This window comes from Pimephales promelas, chromosome 9 (assembly GCF_988280905.1).
Source record: "Pimephales promelas chromosome 9, fPimPro1.hap1.1, whole genome shotgun sequence".
NCBI lineage: Eukaryota > Metazoa > Chordata > Actinopteri > Cypriniformes > Leuciscidae > Pimephales > Pimephales promelas.
Window position 1 is genome coordinate 17,687,917 of NC_142777.1, and position 18,361 is coordinate 17,706,277.

Below are 18,361 nucleotides of genomic sequence, written 5' to 3' on the forward strand. Positions count from 1 at the left end.
CACAAGAGTCTAAAATTATGGCCAATGTTTTGCTGTTAAGCTAAACAAGGTTAAGTGATCAAGGGTTTAGGGCTTTTAAATGGACGTTCTGTTAATAGCGGACATTCACACACCATAAGCAATGGAATTAAAATAATAGCTAAAAGAAACAATCACAATATGCCCATTATGTCAAAAGGAATTTTATGGGATCTTATATTACAGGGCAGAGAAATTAATTAGGAAAAAAAAATTCTAATTTGTGCAGTTTTACTGTAGAATGCTGGGTAACACCAATTAATTACATTAAACAAAGGGACCATGAATATCTCCTTTCACAAAATACAAAATAAAATATATTAAACAGTCAGACAGAGTATGAGGAATGCTGGTTTAAAGTTTAATAAAAGAAAGGAAAAACAAAAACAGTAGTAGTAGCAATTTAGGTGTAAATGTTAAACTTCACATCTAAATCGCTATGACTGAACAGCTAGGAATTGCTTATGAATGCACCAGCTTTCATAACTACATTAAAAGAAGCAATGCCTCAGTCTATGATTTTTTTTATTATTTGTTCATACCGAACAAAAGAGCTGAACACAAGAAAACAAAAAATGACAGGGACATAATGGACATATTAACAGATGTTCCAGCATCAGTGGTTCATTTCTTCGTCCCGTTACTCTGTGCTTTGGCTTTCTCCTTTTCCAAATATTTCTGATAAGAAGAAAATAACATGTTTCAAAAAAAATATATATACTGAACAACAACAAAAATGTCAATGTAATAATGCTAATATTGACTAATAAAAAAAGTGAATCCTCAAAATGTAAAGCATAAAGATCTCAATCCTGCTCTGACATCAAGGATAGATAAAAGGAAAATATATATCACCTTAAGTTTATCGTAGTGTGCTTGGCTACTGCAGTGAATTTTCTTAGCAGTGTCCTCATTAGAGTAAAACAGGAAGCAGATTCTGCAGTAGTACCCCATCTTCACAAACTCCACACCTGAAACAGGACAAATGAGATTCATTAATGAGGCTTCTTATAATAATGAAATAATAATAATGAAATATTTCCTTAGTGGGGGTCCATCACTTTTTACAATCCATTTATGGTTTGGTTTAAAGCATTTTCTAGCAAGCCAAACTGATTTAGTGTCAAATCTGTCCAAAAAGCTGAAGAAAATTCATATAAAACACTAAATTAATAGCTTTATTAAGTCAAACACCTTATTTCTTGCGAAAAACAAAGTCATCTTACCCACTGGGACATTAGGATCATATGGCTCTAGGGTAGAATGGCTAGTTTCAGGCTTTATTTCAGATGGTGCTGTTGTAATGGTTTTTTCCTCAGTCTTCACACTCTTCTCTGACGCAACAGTTTCTTCATCTTCAGCCTCCTGGTCAAAGGATCAAGCAAAACAGTGGTTCAATCAAGTATATCCTGTTAGCAGTGAGAAAGCATTTTCAAAAGTACAATCTTTTGTCTATTGCTTGGAGAACTTGTCTGGGCTGAATTCACTGTGATTCTCCTAAAACAACCCACCACATCGTTTGACAAGTTGTAATCAGATATAATGCGCAGTCATAATGTAACAAGAGAGTGACTTAGTTCTAACACTCCATCTTGTAGAATATCCAACTAATTAATATGTTTGTAGCTCCCATGATGTTTCTACATCACATTTCTCTCACTGTGGTTCGCACGTTGCAAATCATAATTTTCATAAACACCTAGAAGTGCTGAATGAAAAGTTAACTTGTTCACTGTTTGCTGGGTTGTGAATGGCACACATATCATAATTCGGATGCTGGAGTATTTATTAATTTTGCCAGAGAGCCTTGGAGCTGTAGCCAGAAACAATTTTTCATGCACTTCTATCCAGACAACCTTCTTTTCTACTAAAGACAAAATGTCATATGGGTTTGGAAGAACAAGAGGGTGAATAAATGATCAAATCATCTCCGGGACACAAATGAAGACCTTATTGATGAAATCTGAGAACTTTTTATCCTTTGTTTCTAAAGAGAAACGATGGGCACATGTACGATCCCTAGTTGACATTGTGACTATTGCAGAATCACACATCACAATGTCGATACTGAAACGATGTATCGTGCTGAAACAATATAAAGTGTTGCCCTACATATGAGATAAATAATGAAGTAACTCACAGGTTCAGTCTCCATATTTTGGAGCTCTGATGCGTCTTCGCATTGTTTCTCCTCTGACTCTTTCTTCTCCTCAGGAGTGATTTCTTCTGAAACATTTTGGCTTTGCTTCTCTTCATGACTCTCCATCTCCTTAGCTTTATCAGCGACAGGCTCATCCACTTTGATCTTCTTGACAGAAGGTTCTTCCTCTTTTTTGTCTTTACTTTTTCCAGATGAGTTCCTCTGAGCCTCATCATCTTCGGAGCGTTCTCTCTTGAGTGTCTGTTTATCCTCGGCCTCTGGGCTTGGAGGTCTTTTTCTGTGAGAGGATAAATTTTTGTCAAACAGATTTCCATGTAACATCTTTGGAAACCATTGTTTTCCCAAGAAAAAAAAAGTCCAACTGACCCACATTTCAGCGTCTTAAATTTCCTGCTCACGTAGACAACCAGTCGTTTGCCTTCAAATTTAGGTTGCTTTTCCTTGTAGGTCTCTGCCATTTTCTCAGCATCTTCCCCTCTATCCATCTCAATGAAGCACTGAGCAAACAATACAAATATCATAAACACCAAATCATTTATTATTGCCACATAAATCCATCAGAAATCGTTCTATTTTTGCAATTACCTCATTGCGTAATCGATTCATATAATATCTTCTGATTTTTCCAAATGGTTCAGCGATTTTTAGAAGTAATGCATCTGAGCCTTTGAAGGGTGGAATATTACCAACGTAGATGACTTTTCCACTCTGTAGAAGTTGCACAGATGTATGCGTTAGAGTCACATACTTTTTATTCATGGTGAGTTAATTAAGACCAAGTCTTACCTGGATGGTTGTATAGGTGTGTGAATGATAAACTCTCACAGGTCTTCCACACACAGATGGTAAGGCATTCCTGGAGTAGAAGCTAACCATTGCTTTTGCCTCTTTTTCTTTGGAGAACTGAAGAAAGGCCTACAACACAGCACAAACATTTAAGGAAAACAAAATCGTACATTTCAGGCCATCTCTGAGAATTTCTGATTGACAGAACACCACGAAAACATGTTCCCTCCAACCAAATGGGAATGAATTCATAAACACAGCTTGCCAATGAATAATAAACATATTATATACAGTATTATTATAAACATATTATATATTAAACATATTATAAACAATATACATACATTCTTAAATGGTCTAGCATCAGAAATCTGTTTGGATAGCTACACTACAGTAAAGCTGCAGTGAATGAAGCGGTCTGAACAACCAAGAGGAGAATATCTGAGAGCTGTTACCTCAGGCCTCACGTCTAAGATCAGGTGCCGGACCACTTTACCAAATGGCTTGGCAAGAGCAAGGATTTCATCTTTATAATCGTGGCCACGTTTAAATCCAATGACATTTATAACTCTATATCCCTACAATTAGAACATACACATAATTATTCAACACAATCAATAAACTAATGAACAGTGATTAGTTGTAAACTATTTTAATAAATTTTAAAGTGCCCAAGAAGTTAGACTTACCCCACTATCCTTGGAGCTTCCTGAAACATACAAGATGAAATAAGTCATTTTAACAGACTGACTAGAGGGGGGAAACATGCTCAATCAGCAGCTATTTAGAGACTACACAACCATTTAAAAGTTTGGAGTCGTAAGGATTTTTTTGTGTGTTTTTGGCAGAAGTCTCATTCTGACCAAGTCTGCATTTATTTGATCAAAAATACAGTAAAAGTAGTAATATTGTGAAATAGTTAAAATTTAAAATAACCCGTTTTTTGTTTTAAAACATTTTTAAATGTAATTAAAGCTGAATTTTCAGCATCATTACTCCAGTCTTCAGTATCAGATGATCGTTGGTTCTCTGAAACATCGAGTGGTGAGATCCACCAGACCTATGGGAAGGGCATCCGCACCTGACCTCTGCAGAAGCATCCAATTGCACTAAGTCTGGCCTGACAGACAGAAGCGCGTGTCCAATGCTCGGGAAGGGACCCACCCTTTACCAAGAGTATAAAACACTAGCACGCGCCATCTTACCTTAGTGAGCAAATACGGCCCTCTCAAGCAACAAGCGGGGCAAGCTTGGTGGATCTCTCAACTCGATGTTTCAGAGAACTGAGGGTTAAGATTATTAACCTATTGTTCTCTTTCATCATCTCATGTTTGAGATCCACCTATGGGAGATATGGACAGCTCCTCGATTGCCCAATACACTACAATGAGGCGGTCACAAGGAAACCACCACACAAAGTGAGGAAGCAAAGAATAGCATATGGTAACATGCATTTGTGAATAAACCTGACCACACACATAATGGTGAATATATGGTGCCAGGGGCAGATTAGAAACATGCTTAGTGACTTTAAAGTGCTGGACTAGGCAGCCCAGACTTAAAGAGGGGTGGAAGGCCTAAGAGCACAAATCTACAGAGGGCCGACACCCAGGACAGAATGAGCTACCAGGGTTCTGGTGACATCAAGCAGGTAGTATCAGACAAACGTATGAGGAGAGGCCCAGCTTGCAGCGGCACATGTCCTGCAAAGAGACTCCCTTAAATAGAGCCCAAGAGGCAGCCATACCTTTGGCATAAAGGCCGGGTTGGGCCTGAGAAAAACCTCATCTCCACTGAGAGAGAATTTAGTGCACGAAGGATGAACAGAGAGTGCATGCATATCACTATCAAAACCAGAGGGCATAGTAGTTTTTACAGACAATATGACCGTAACCGGACTTAAAACTGACTGCGAAATCCAAAGAAAAGAGCCTTGTCATGGATCACTGCTAAAGCCACTGACATTGGGCATTACCTGATGTGTATTCAGCTTTGGATTTTGAGTCTTTTCTCTTAGTGTTCTCCTCCTCCACTAGCTCATCAAGAGTAACAAACTCATCCATGTTCTCAGGAAAGTCAGTTTCAGTTTGACCCTCCTAGAAGCATATACAGAAATAAAATAGTGGACATGTAATTTACAGTTGTAATCAAAATTATTTAACACCCATTGAAAATCATAAGCAAAATTTACAGACGTTCGGCTGTTTGCAATGAACAAATCAAACAAAATGAATTGAGGTCTCAACCCAACTCATATTTCATAAAATTTAGTTAATATTTAACTAATATATTTAAGTTTTCCTAAAATTCAACTGAACTTCAACCCTACTTTTAATGACGTCTGTAGTCTCAAAATGCTAATCAAGAGTTTAATTAGTTGCAGCAGGTGTTCTTGAGCTAGAAAACATGAAATACCTGAACTGGCTAGGTTCATTGAGTGTCACATTTGACTGCATGTTAGAAATATGGATTAGTCAAAGGAATGGTCCAAAGGCTTAAGAGAAAATATCACTTCCCTTCACAAACAAGGAACAGGATACAAAATATAGTAAAGGCACAGTTTCACTATGAGATTTCACATAGTGAAACAGCACAAAGCTTCTAGGTTGCACGTCACACACAGGCTCACTATTGGCAAACGCTGGTCATGTGTGTGATGCATGTGACATACAACCTAGATGCTTTGCGTAGTTTCACTTTGTGAAATCTCGAGGGCCACAGAGGAGGAAATTAATAGTTGAATAACGTTCGAATAAGAGTCGTTATTTTTGTTTGTTTATTGCGCACAAACAGTATTCTTGTCACTTGATAAACCTAAGATTGAACCACTGTAGTCACTCAGACTATTTTAACGATGTCTTTCATAACTTTTGGGCCGGCCAGTTTAGGTCCCTTAAGAAGCCAATGGAGGAGTGATCCAGCTGAACATCCAGAATGATATGCAGAACACTGATACGCATTTTACTGGCTTTGAGGCGAAGTCTCTCAGTTGAGTCTTTGAGACAAGTTTCATCATCGGCGAAAAGCACAATGTTGTTGGCAAAATTTAGATCCGTCAGGCGATTTAGGTCCATTCAAGGGATGCCTGCTCCAATATGCTTCCTGATAAGCAATATGGGTTGAATAAATTCGATTACAAGTGTATATTAAAACCCTAAAGAGGGCAAAACAGCATCAGAAAAGTAGTCTATGAACTTGTACAACTTCAGAAGACTTGGATTAAAGCGGTTTGTGAAATATAAAAAGAGTTACATAAAATATTATATAAATGGTAAACATTCTAAGTTACCGTACGACGAACAGTGGAAAAACCTATATTTACATATATTCTATTAGCAGGCGCTTTTATCCAAAGTGACTTACAAGTGAGGAATACGACAAGCGATTTATCTATAGAGGCAATAAACACAAGAAGTGCTATTAACAAAAAAGTTGTATGCTTTCATAATGTGGAAAAGATCTGCATGCACATTCTTCAAAATATCTCCTGTGTTCATGAGGGGTGAGTAAATGTTTAACACAGAATATATATATTTTTTAGTGAACTATTCCTAATCCTTTAATGCCCATGGCATTTTAGATGATGTGCTACTGTGCAAAAGATCCTACCTGCTCTTCGTTGTCCTCTTCAGCACCCTCATCTTCAGTTTGATCACCATTCTGTTCCTCAAGGTCTTTAGGAAGTTCATCTGTGTTCTCCTGCTCAGCCTCAGATGTCGTAGGTTCCTCCAGTGGAGTCTCTTCCTGTTTTTCACCAGAGTCTTTTTGGTTTTCTGTGGTCTCATCGCTGGTCTCATCCTCTTTGTTGGCGTCATCAATATCTGGTGCTTGTTCACTGGTTTGCTCTGGATCACATGATAGGTCGACATCATCTACAGAGGGATCTTCATCACACCTGTCTTGGTCGTCGTCACAAGCTTCCATAACATCAGCTTCATCTCCTGCCCCATCTCCCAGGGCCTCTACTTCCTTAGGCTTTGGTTCCTCTTCTTTTTTATCAGAGCGCTCTTTGGCTTTGGAAGTAGAGGACCTTCGATTCTTTGATGAATGTTTATCAGCAGTTCTGCTGGTGGCACTGCTGCTACCGCTTCTCTTACGAGCTGGTTCTTCTCCTCCATGGTCATCCTTTCCTGGTGGGTCCCTGGAACAACATCATGTATAGCACATTTGGTTTTGTTTTCTTTCTAAATATATCATTGGTTTCTCTGGATAGAAAGGACAACTTACGTTAGAGTCTTATACTTTGTGCAGATGTTCAGTCGAACAGATCTTCCACTGATAGTCAAAGGATTGACAGTGTAGTACTTCACCAACATCTCTGCATCCTTAGAATTGCCCATTTGAACATATGCCTGTTTTTTTAATATAAGAAATATGAGCCATGTCAAATATCTGCAGTATATTATAATATACTGTGTAATTTGGTTAGTTTCACAATCCCTTCTTTTTCAGCAATTTTCAAGTATATAAGATTGTAATAGCATCCCCTTTTGAAACTTCACTAGAGTTTGTAAGCTTGATTCATTGATTCATCTTTATATCAGATTAAAGTTTTAACGAATCATTTAAACATTCTGATTTGTTAGCATCACTCAAAATAAGTTCATAAAAGTCATGAACTTATTTTGCATGACAAAAGCAAAAAAAAGTTCAAATATGTAGATGATTACTGCCAGTTATTATAATATAATGTTATATTGGCACATTAATAAATTATTATCATTTAAATATTATTCTTTCCCTTCACCAAACAAAGAGCAGTGGGAAAAAAAACATGGACAATGCCTGGATTACAAAACATTTACTGTATTTTACATGATTCCTGTAGTTCACAGTAGAGTGACGTTGCAAAATTATGGTTCCTTAGATATTAAAATAGTTAAATTAATTATATACTGTATATAATAATAATAATTCACCCTTTAGACTATTGAAGATTATTATTATTATTATTATTGAAATAATAAAATAATAAATAAAAAAAATCTATGAAACAGGACAGATTTTAATAATGCATTTTCTGAAAATTGCTGCATATGTAACTTACCCCTTTATCTACAAACAAATGTTTCTCAACAGTGCCAAATCGACGAGCTATTTTGAGGAGCTCCATTTTCTTGTCACTTTCCCGTGGCAAATGATAGAAAAACACCACCTGGCTGACATCTTTCTTCTCTCTGGTTCTAGTTTCTCTGACCGGCCTTTCACTTTTCTGTATTGATAAAGCAAATAAGCTTAATGGATCTAATTGCTTGATTTGGTTAACTTTTAACAAAAGAAGAGGAGGGAGGCAATTAACCTTACCTTAATTCCAATCAGTTCCTTTGACAAATAAACTTGCATCTCTTTCCCATGCAAAATGGCTGGTTTTCGCTTGTAATAATTAGCCATAGCCAAAGCCTCCTCATGAGTCTGCAGCTCCAGGAAAGCCTTTGAAAAAATTAAACAAATAATGAATAAATAAAACAGACTTAATGGCATGATTTACTCAAAATGAGCATTCTTATTCCAAATTACGAATGGCTGCTTATTACATACACAGGCAATACCTTGTTCACGTTCTTCAGTACTAGATGCTTACTGATGGTGCCAAAGGGTTTTGCCAGGTCAAACAGGCTGTTTGTTGACTTCGGTTTCCTTTCGTATTTCAACACGACCACCCTACTTTTTATCTAAAAAAAACAAAACGAAACAAAACAAACACACACCAAGATATAGCCATCCACATTCAAACAAAAGATCACAAACTGAAAAGGACATCCTGATTATATGAAATAATAATAATAAAATATATATTTTAATTGAGGGTGCATTTTTAATGCAACAGAACTGATGGACCATTTAACAAAAACAGATAACATTGTGCATTATTACCTTGGGTGCCGTTGAATATGATGTCATTTTACTTGTCATTCCCAGACTGGACTCAGACCCTAAAAAAGTTGTTTAAAAATTGTGAGAATGATTGAAATTCTTAGCCAATGCGTCAAGTCAAGTGAATCACATTTATTTATATAGAGCTATACAACACAGATGGTTGGAAAGCAGCTTCACAGTAAGAAACGAAAAAAATAACAGTGATAGGCCGTGTGTCCACCAAAGCGTTTTTAGACGCTCTGCTAAAGACGCCGTGCTTTGGACGCTTAAGAGCGTTTTGGCAGTGCAGCGGTTTTTTTGTTGAAACGTTTCGTTGCTATGATACAGAATATCCGCAGCAGTTGAATGTTGTGACAGTTGGTCGGTGTGATATTAGTCCCGCGCCTCCTCCACTGTGATTGGACGACTGGGTAAAAAGTGATAGTGAGGAGCGCTGCGTTTATCCAAAGTTGAACATTTTTCAACTCCCAGCGACCAGTAAAAAACACTGGGCGCTTCAGCGTGAAAAAAAGGCTCAGCGCCTCGGTACGCTCATGGCGTTTAAAAAACGCGGCGCTCCCATTGAAAACAAACGCCAGGCGCGTGGAAAAACGCTTTGGTGGACACACCGCCATAATGTTGCAAAGTTCTTCATTATGAAACTAATACAATAAAAAAAAACAGTCCTGTATACACATCAATTTAGTTGGATGCTGATTCAATTTAGGTTAATAACATGGTCAGTGTTGCAAAGTCACAAGAATCATCTTCAAGTTACCTGTACACGTTCTTTGTTAAAGCTGCTGTAGTTAACTTTTGTAAAAAAAAAAATTTTTTTGTTAAACTGTTATTGATCAAAATTACTTAATGCAACTTTAACCAAAAAGAATTGACCAAACCAGGTTGAAACTGAAAGGAAGATAAATGTATTCCACATATATGCTCTAAACAAGACAGAGTTGAGTTGTTCCATGAAAGTGGATTACTGCTTCAACAAAAAGATCAACTTGTAGAAAAGTAGCAGACCAGACTGCATCCTCTCACAAATGTATTACCCCAGCTGGAGCTCATCCCTGTTCTCTGTAGACCACCACCAATTGAATCTGCTCCCAGCAATCTATCCGAACGACTCTTTGTGTCCAAGGAAAGGGATGTCGACCTGAGAGGAGTACATTTTTTAAATGTGCTTTTCTATACAGACACTTCTAAAAAGTAGGATTTATCATACATATAAGAGCATATACACACACACACACACACACACACACACACACACACACACAAAAAAAAACTAGTAACATACGTGCGATTAGAGGGCATTTGAGGATCCCAGTCCGGGTACCTATAAAACAACAGGAATGAGTTTTCACATGTTTTTAAATTACAGAAATGTAAATGTTGAACACTTGCAGAACAAATTCATTTTTCAAAAACGGATACAACTTCTTTATTTCTGTTTTTGAACTGAACCGTCATGTTCGAAATAGGTAACTGTTTAACCTATTTAGAACAACTAAAAGGTTCATAAAAGAATAGATTCATTAGCTTTATGAATCCGATTCACTTTTCTGTGGTTCTCGGAAGAAGTAGTTGTCTTATTTGGGTAAACCTCTATAGTGTCGAATGGGAGACGACGGCAGTCAAAATTCTAGTATTACCCCCCCCCCAAAAAAATATATATATATATAGCATTTTCAAACTTTTCAAAAGAGGTAAAAATTAAATATTGATTACGTAATACGACAATGTCAATTAGAAACAGCAGCTTTAATTCTTTTTTTGCCATTTACAAGTGTTGAGTTAAATGCGTATTAATTAATAATAATAATAATGAAAATCTTTACTAGATTTGCAATATTGATTACTGTGAAACCTGGAAACACATCATCGCAGTCTGTGAAAATAGTTAATACTTTCAAACTAGACAGAATTTTAATTTGTGGGTGAATTTCTTTTTATTATTATTATTATTATTTTGATAGTGGAATGCTGTCACTCCAATAAAAGTGACAGAAAAACAAATGAGATTTTACAACAATTCCTCTCTCACAGCTATTATGGAGCATGAAAAGAAGGCATGAAATATAGAGCACAATATAGGCTAATTTATGATGCTGCTTTTTCAAGCTAGACAGCAGTAGTAAATGCTTCAGGTTATTAACATGAACTGATAGTGGATAACTCAATCCCAATCCCCAGTTCCACGTGGCCAAGTGTCGAGGTGTCCATGAGAAAGACATCTAACCCCAGCTGTCCCCGACAAACTGGATGCCTTGTATGGCTGACACCGCCGTAGGTGTATGAATTCGTGTATGTGAGGCAAAATGTAAAGCACTTCGGTGGCCATTGGGTCTGTGAAAGCGCTATATAAATGGAGTCCATTTACCATGTATAACTGGGTAATGTCTGATCCAAAAGATCCATAGTGGAACTGCACCTACTGTAAGCCAAGTTTAGCTATGTTTCTAAGTCAAAGTGACTATCAGAAGGTTTTCAACATCTGAACAAACAGTTCACACAAAGGAGTCTACTTACATTTGCAGAAGGAGTTTTTGGTTTTCGGAGTGACGAATCCCAGTCGTGTGTTGAGTCCATTCCTTTACAAATACAGGGAAGGGAGAAAAAATACACTTAAAAATTAATAATACAAAAAAAGCCTTGACATACTGGATCACAGCTAACTGGACAAGCTACCCTTCCTGGCTATGAATGCAATCTACAAACGTACTGTAATGGATCTAAAATGAGTTCTAGATACTAACTGTCCTAACTGGAACCAAGCATAAAGAACAAGTCAGAAATACAGCTAACAACAGTGTATACTATAAGCGTTCATTGAGATTAAGGGCCATTTTATCTTTTAGGGCCATTATATCAAATTTAATACTATGCCAAACTCAGAGGTGTTGATTTAAATGCAAAAAAAAATATATGTTTAAAGAGGTTCTTCTTCAACAAGCAGGATTCACGAAGAGGAAGTGAAGTGTGTGTGCAGAAGGCAACCAGCATGATTTACTCACCATGACAGAGAGCACTTCAAAATCACAAAGAGAGCACAAATGGGGAAACATGAGGGGCATGACTCCCAAGAAATCCTGCACTTTTCTCTGAGACGGGGAGCCCATTCTTCTCTGCATGAACATGTCGTCAGATGGCGATGACGCTGACATGCCATGGTTGCGGTAGGAGTCACAGGAAAGCTCAGAATATTGGCCGTCTCTGCCGCTACCGCTCGTGTAATCTAACATGTCGTACCCTCGACCAGATGTCTCTTGCATGGAAGAATAACCGAAGTCACCTTGTGAGCGACTTTGAGCCTGCCCACTGGAAAGGTCCAATCGTCCGCCCGGAATGTCACCCCAGCTGGCTTCCATCTTGCGGTTCTTAAGCAGCATGAGAAGATGGGGCAAGGTCTCCATGCATAAGTTCTCCTCTGGAACCTGTGCCAGTACATCCAGATCAGTCGATGACAGACCTAGGCTGGCGAACAGTTGAACGGTATTGATGTTGCTGCCCGCTCGGCGGTACAGCGGAGAGTCATGGTCTTTTCCCTCCCCTCCAACCAGACCAGACCGGGATCGGGACCGGGACGACGAGCTGTAGGGGTCCGAGTGTGTCTCACCCATACTAAAGTTCAAAGTCTCAGAGCCAGCCAAAAGCCCACGGCCAACAGCAAAGCCTTTCTGAGCATTAGAACCAGTCCGTTTCTGGGACATGGCCTGGAAATGGTGGCACTTTGGGGCGAGTGGAAAAAGAGGGGAACAAAGCGAATCAAAAAGTCCCCAAAAAAGACAATCCGTCAATTTAAGCCTGGATCGAGAAAAAGAAGCTCCTCCAGAATGAAACAGCTCTGCAGAAACACAATGGAGCAATGATTTCTAGCATGCTCACAAAATGGTTAGCAGTGGCATAGGAAAGCAAGACTTTCCTGCATATATATATATATATATATATATATATATATATATATATATATTATATGCAGGAAAGAGAGGGAAAGCATTGCAGTTTCTTGTTCAGGAGAGAACCAGGGAGAGATATTGTTCATGACTAGTATTCTGTGCCCAGTGCTAAATATGTAAATGAATAATTGCTGGATCAAAACAGCAATTAAAAGGTGCTGTGACCGACACTAACCGACCGTATAACTTCAGTTTACCCAGAACATACAATAATGTCACTTAACTGTAAGAGCATCATTCACAAGTTTCTGCATGGCCCGAACTACAGCCTAGTGTATTATTCTGTGAAGGCATGTAGGCTATCGCTATGTTGAGATCAAAAATCATTCAGTTGATATTCTCTCACCAACAAGGTCGGAGCCTTTTCCTTTAAATCGATTTCTGATTCTGACTGATCTATCTCGTTGCTCGTGTCTCCCGCTATCCTAATTAGCATTAGCAGCAATTCCACATTCGGGATCATTACTCATTATTTTCCATAATGTAATGATAAAAATTAAACTTTCATATATTTTAGATTCAATGCACACCAACTGAAATATTTCAGGTCTTTTAATGTTTTTAATACTGATGATTTTGGCATTCAGCTAATGCTAAGTTCACACTACAGGATTTTAAACCTGATTTATGCCCGATTTGCAAATCGTTGAGCTCGCCGACAGGTCAGGGTGTTATCGCGTGCAAATCGCGGGGGATTAGCGGATGATGAACGCTTGCCAATCTGTTAGTATGAAAGAGCCAACAACGCAGCGAAAACGCTCGCAGACGGGTCGCCGAGCCCAGAAAAATATCTAGCCTGCTAGATATCCAGAGCCATCGCGCGACACAAACAGAGTGATGTCATGAGTACAGCCAATCATAGCAAAGCATGGGTTGAGGACACCAGGTAAATCTTAGTTTTTCTTTTTTTTTTTTTGCTTTTTTTTCCTCAGAGCAGATCGTCATGCAAACAGTGTGCAGCACTAGTTTCTGTCTGACGTCCATAGTTACGTGTTTTGTTCTCTTCTTCGCTGGGTATTGGCGCAATATTTATTTGTTTATTGCGGGGTTTTTTATGACAAAACATGGTTTGTAGACAAGATAGAATCGTTGGGTGACAGATAATGAAAACCCCAAATTCCTGTCTCAAAAAATTAGCATATCATGAAAAGGTTCTCAAAACGAGCTATTAACCTAATCATCTGAATCAACTAATTAACTCTAAACACCTGGAAAAGATTCCTGAGGCTTTTCAAAACTCCCAGCCTGCTTCCTTACTCAAAACCGCAATCATGGGTACGACTGCCGACCTGACTGCTGTCCAGAAGGCCATCATTGACACCCTCAAGCAGGTAAGACACAGAAAGAAATTTCTGAACAAATAGCCTGTTCCCAAAGTGCTGTATCAAGGCACCTCAGTGGGAAGTCTGTGGGAAGGAAAAAGTGTGACAAAAAACGCTGCACAGAGAGAAGAGGTGACCGGACCCTGAGGAAGATTGTGGAGAAGGACCGATTCCAGACCTTGGGGGACCTGCGGAAGCAGTGGACTGAGTCTGGAGTAGAAACATCCAGAGCCACCGTGCACAGGCGTGTGCAGGAAATGGGCTACAGGTGCCGCATTCCCCAGGTCAAGACACTTTTAAACCAGAAACAGCGGCAGAAGCACCTGACTTGGGCTACAGAGAAGCAGCACTGGGCTGTTGCTCAGTGGTTGCATGTCATTTGGAAATCAAGGTGCCAGAGTCTGGAGGAAGACTGGGGAGAAGGAAATGCCAAAATGCCTGAAGTCCAGTGTCAAGTACCCACAGTCAGTGATGGTCTGGGGTGCCATGTCAGCTGCTGGTGTTGGTCCACTGTGTTTTATCAAGGGCAGGGTCAATGCAGCTAGCTATCAGGAGATTTTGGAGCACTTCATGCTTCCATCTGCTGAAAAGCTTTATTGAGATGAAGCTTTCATATTTCAGCACGACCTGGCACCTGCTCACAGCGCCAAAACCACTGGTAAATGGTTTACTGACCATGGTGTGCTCAATTGGCCTGGCAACTCTCCAGACCTGAACCCCATAGAGAATCTGTGGGATATTGTGAAGAGAAAGTTGAGAGACGCAAGACCCAACACTCTGGATGAGCTTAAGGCCGCTATCGAAGCATCCTGGGCTTCCATAACACCTCAGCAGTGCCACAGGCTGATTCCCGCCACGCCGCACTGAAGCAGTCATTTCTGCAAAAGGATTCCCGACCAAGTATTGAACTGCATAACTGAACATAATTATTTGAAGGTTGACTTTTTTTTGTATTAAAAACACTTCTTTTATTGGTCGGATGAAATATGCTAATTTTTTGAGACAGGAATTTGGGGTTTTCATGAGCTGTATGCCGAAATCATCAGTATTAAAACAATAAAAGACCTGAAATCTTTCAGTTGGTGTGCAATGAATCTAAAATATATGAAAGTTTAATTTTTATCATTACATTATGGAAAATAATGAACTTTATCACAATATGCTACTTTTTGAGAAGGGCCTGTATATGCTGAGGGCCAATAGCAAAACATAACCTCCAAATACATCTGCATTAACTTGCTCGGTCTCTCACATGCACACACTGTCACCATGAAATGCACTTGTGTATGCTGGAAAGTTTAAACCCAAATGCCGGAACGCAAATATCCAAAATCTTGTCTGTAACAGGACCCAGTTCAAATAAAGCACTGTATATGACCACAAACTAAAAACATGTAATCCATTAACTAATTTTAGGGCTATCTGACGTATGGCTCCAAACAAATGCACTTCCAGTCCAATACTGCATTAATCTTAATTTGTCTCAGTTCTGATGCTCAAACACATTGCAATCACCAGTTAGCATGTCCTGACGTTATCTTGACACGGTCAACAATTGTTTGCTTCCCTCATTCATTGCAAGTGACATCTATTGCTCTCTGGTTACCTATATACCAAGTTAAACCCATACTCCAGCCAGTGTTTCCAAGCAGTGGAACTAAAAAGACATTGAAATAGAGCATAATGGCTCTTACAACACAAATTATATGTTGTGAAGATATTTACAAATCTTTATCATCTTAGGCTAGAGTTGAACAAATGTGGGTACTTTCTAATCTTCTCACACAATCTCTCATTCATGTAGACATCCATTGTTGTCTATCGCAGCTTTTCTTGACGCAGGACCGACCAAGCAGATGTTAGACTGACATTTAACGCAACCAATCACAGTTCGTTTTGTTTCACGTCATGTTTAGGGGCATGAAAACATATTGTCTATGTCTTTACAATAAAAGACTGGCGTGCATCTAATAAACAATCAATTGAAGAACATGTAAGATTACTGCAACAATGGAGCCGCAAACTTTACATAGGCCTACTTTTAAAAATCCAGCGTTTAGTTGAGCCTGGTAAGCGCTCATTGTCAAGTTATAAACACAACAGGGTTCTTCCACGAGGGGTTTTGCTGTCACACGGCATTTGTTTCCAGGCGGACTGTTGAAGAACACGTCTCCCGGACATCCTGTAGAATTCAACCAATCAGATCGCGACTTCGAAACTCCTGAAGAGCTTCTAGAAAAATGTGCCATATGCATCAGACTTTCAGCCAACGGTCTGTGGGTGTGACATCTAAAACTGAAACTACCCTACACCTGACCTTAACCTTAACCAGTGAAATTGAGTAAGATTGATGAGATCGCCGAGCAGATCAGTTCATGCAGTTTATTGTTCACCGAGTACTAGTATGTCATTATAGGTTTATCTCCACCAAAAGTGTTTATTATAAGCAAGACACTCGCGTTGCTAACTTATGGCATTCTAGAACCATTCTAGAGCCAGATGGGCAAGGACCTCTGAGGTCAGAAGGTCATCTAGTTAAGGGGGCTTAAAGGGTTGGTAAGTGATAAATCAAAGCTAGCAGTAAAGGGCATTTTGTCTATGGAAAACTACTGGGAAGCTCTGCAGGGAAAAGGACCTTGAAAGAGCAGTATAAAGATTGCCCATTTCTTCCTGTCTGTGTCTCACTCACTCCACAGGGTAACTGCTGTGTTGGCGAATGGGCCTATTCTTAAAAAAGAATAAACTTCTCTTTTATACATTTGATTAAGAGTTGTTCTTTTTTTTTACTATATTTTTAAATGTAATTTATTTCTGTGATATGGCAAAGCTGAATTTTCAGCAACCATAACTCCTGTCTTCAATCCAATATTGCAGTATTTAATTATTTTAAAATATATGAACGTTACCCTTCGTAATCTTTAATTAAATTAACGTCCACTCCCTCTAGCAATCTCATCTTTGACGACGCGTTTACTGTCGCTGTCACTCACATGACATCACAGCAACAACAACTAACGTTACAACAACAACAACAAGTACAGCTTACACTTTTTCCTTCTACATAGGCCGTTTGAATCGAAAAACACTATCGCAACTTCCGTTTTGGAGCATTCTCTCTGTGCAGTAGCAAACTAATGACAACCAGAAAGGACGGTGAAAGGATATAGCCAAATGCAGAATATTGGAAAGGAACCTTCCATATGCTTACGAAATATCCCACATCAGATAAACACGATTTTTTTACAGCCTTAATAATTAACCTAACTTAAGTGCCCGCTGAGCGTGGATACGATAATTACATTCATCTCACTTACGGACAATCAGATAACATTAATCGCAAATTGGTTAACTTTACTTAGGCGAACATTTATGAAGCACGTTCTTAAATCTGAGAAAACAGACACGTTAAATGCAACTCATGAACGAAGGTTGATGATAAAAACTAACGTTAAGAAAAAGAAAGCAAGCCACGGGCCTGAATGTGAACGACAATGTCAGGTTTATTATATAGCCTTTACTTAAAAATCAAGTTAAATAATTGTATAAATTATTCTAATGCAGTGTGTTGCTGCTTACATTTTCATATTTTTCTTCTTCCCGATCCAAAACTTCGGGTTAAGGTCCTTTATGTCGCACAAAATGAAACGCTCAGTCAACAGAATCACGTGAAGGTGGAAACGAGAAACGACTACGAAACAGGATTTTACTTCCGAATCCGAGATGAATTTCAAAATAAAAGCACTAATAATAATCAAAACAATCCAGAGCTGTGTCCTAAAGTCGTTCCCTATACCGGGCAGCCATTTGTATTGCACTCACTCAATCCCATAATGTACTGTAACTACAACCAATGTACACTCAATCGGCTAACCGGTAAGTTAGCTGCTAACGTTAGTTTGCATCACTGCAGCCCGTTCCCACGAGAAAAAAAACAAACAAGATTTTTCCACAGGCTCTTAAAGTATCGCAACAACAACGACAAAATCAGCTATGTGATCAACAAAAGTTTATGATACTTACACGTTTTGTCCATCAAGACCATTTTCAAAGATTAACATAACGAGCTGTTAAAGCGGATTGAGTTTACCTGTTCGGCGTGATGACGTTTATTCTCCTCGACCGCCTAATGCATGAAAAACAAAAAAAAACAAAAAAAAAACAGTTGATAGCAACCTACCCCTCACGGTGAAGTTAATTAGGTTTGGTTTTTGTCTGGAAAACAAAGAGTTTTATTTTGTAATTCATTTCATGTTATG

At 38.7% G+C, this 18,361-nt stretch overlaps 1 protein-coding gene across 1 annotated transcript; it reads right to left on the minus strand.

The window, feature by feature from the left end:
• Positions 1-356: 356 nt before the first annotated feature.
• LOC120464882 (uncharacterized) lies at positions 357-17,836 on the minus strand. The gene is made up of 21 exons (XM_039654445.2): positions 17,682-17,836; positions 11,842-12,671; positions 11,357-11,418; positions 10,125-10,163; positions 9,877-9,980; positions 8,840-8,898; positions 8,515-8,637; positions 8,270-8,395; positions 8,013-8,177; positions 7,193-7,317; positions 6,575-7,106; positions 4,941-5,061; positions 3,655-3,674; positions 3,421-3,543; positions 2,966-3,094; positions 2,765-2,887; positions 2,546-2,676; positions 2,159-2,456; positions 1,245-1,383; positions 874-989; positions 357-696 (listed from the first exon to the last, which is right to left on the minus strand). Exons 2-21 carry the CDS (start codon positions 12,535-12,537, stop codon positions 643-645), a joined length of 3,285 nt encoding a protein of 1,094 aa, XP_039510379.2. The 5' UTR covers positions 12,538-12,671; positions 17,682-17,836; the 3' UTR covers positions 357-642.
• Positions 17,837-18,361: the final 525 nt, after the last annotated feature.

Bases quoted from the DNA above. Each gene is read 5' to 3' on its own strand.
- LOC120464882 (XM_039654445.2), bottom strand. From the start codon at position 12,537: ATGTCCCAGAAACGGACTGGTTCTAATGCTCAGAAAGGCTTTGCTGTT. The intron at 8,178-8,269 runs GTAAGGTTAATT...TTATCAATACAG, and splicing joins AGGAACTGATTGGAATTAAG to AAAAGTGAAAGGCCGGTCAG. The intron at 990-1,244 runs GTAAGATGACTT...GTCCTGTTTCAG, and splicing joins TGATCCTAATGTCCCAGTGG to GTGTGGAGTTTGTGAAGATG.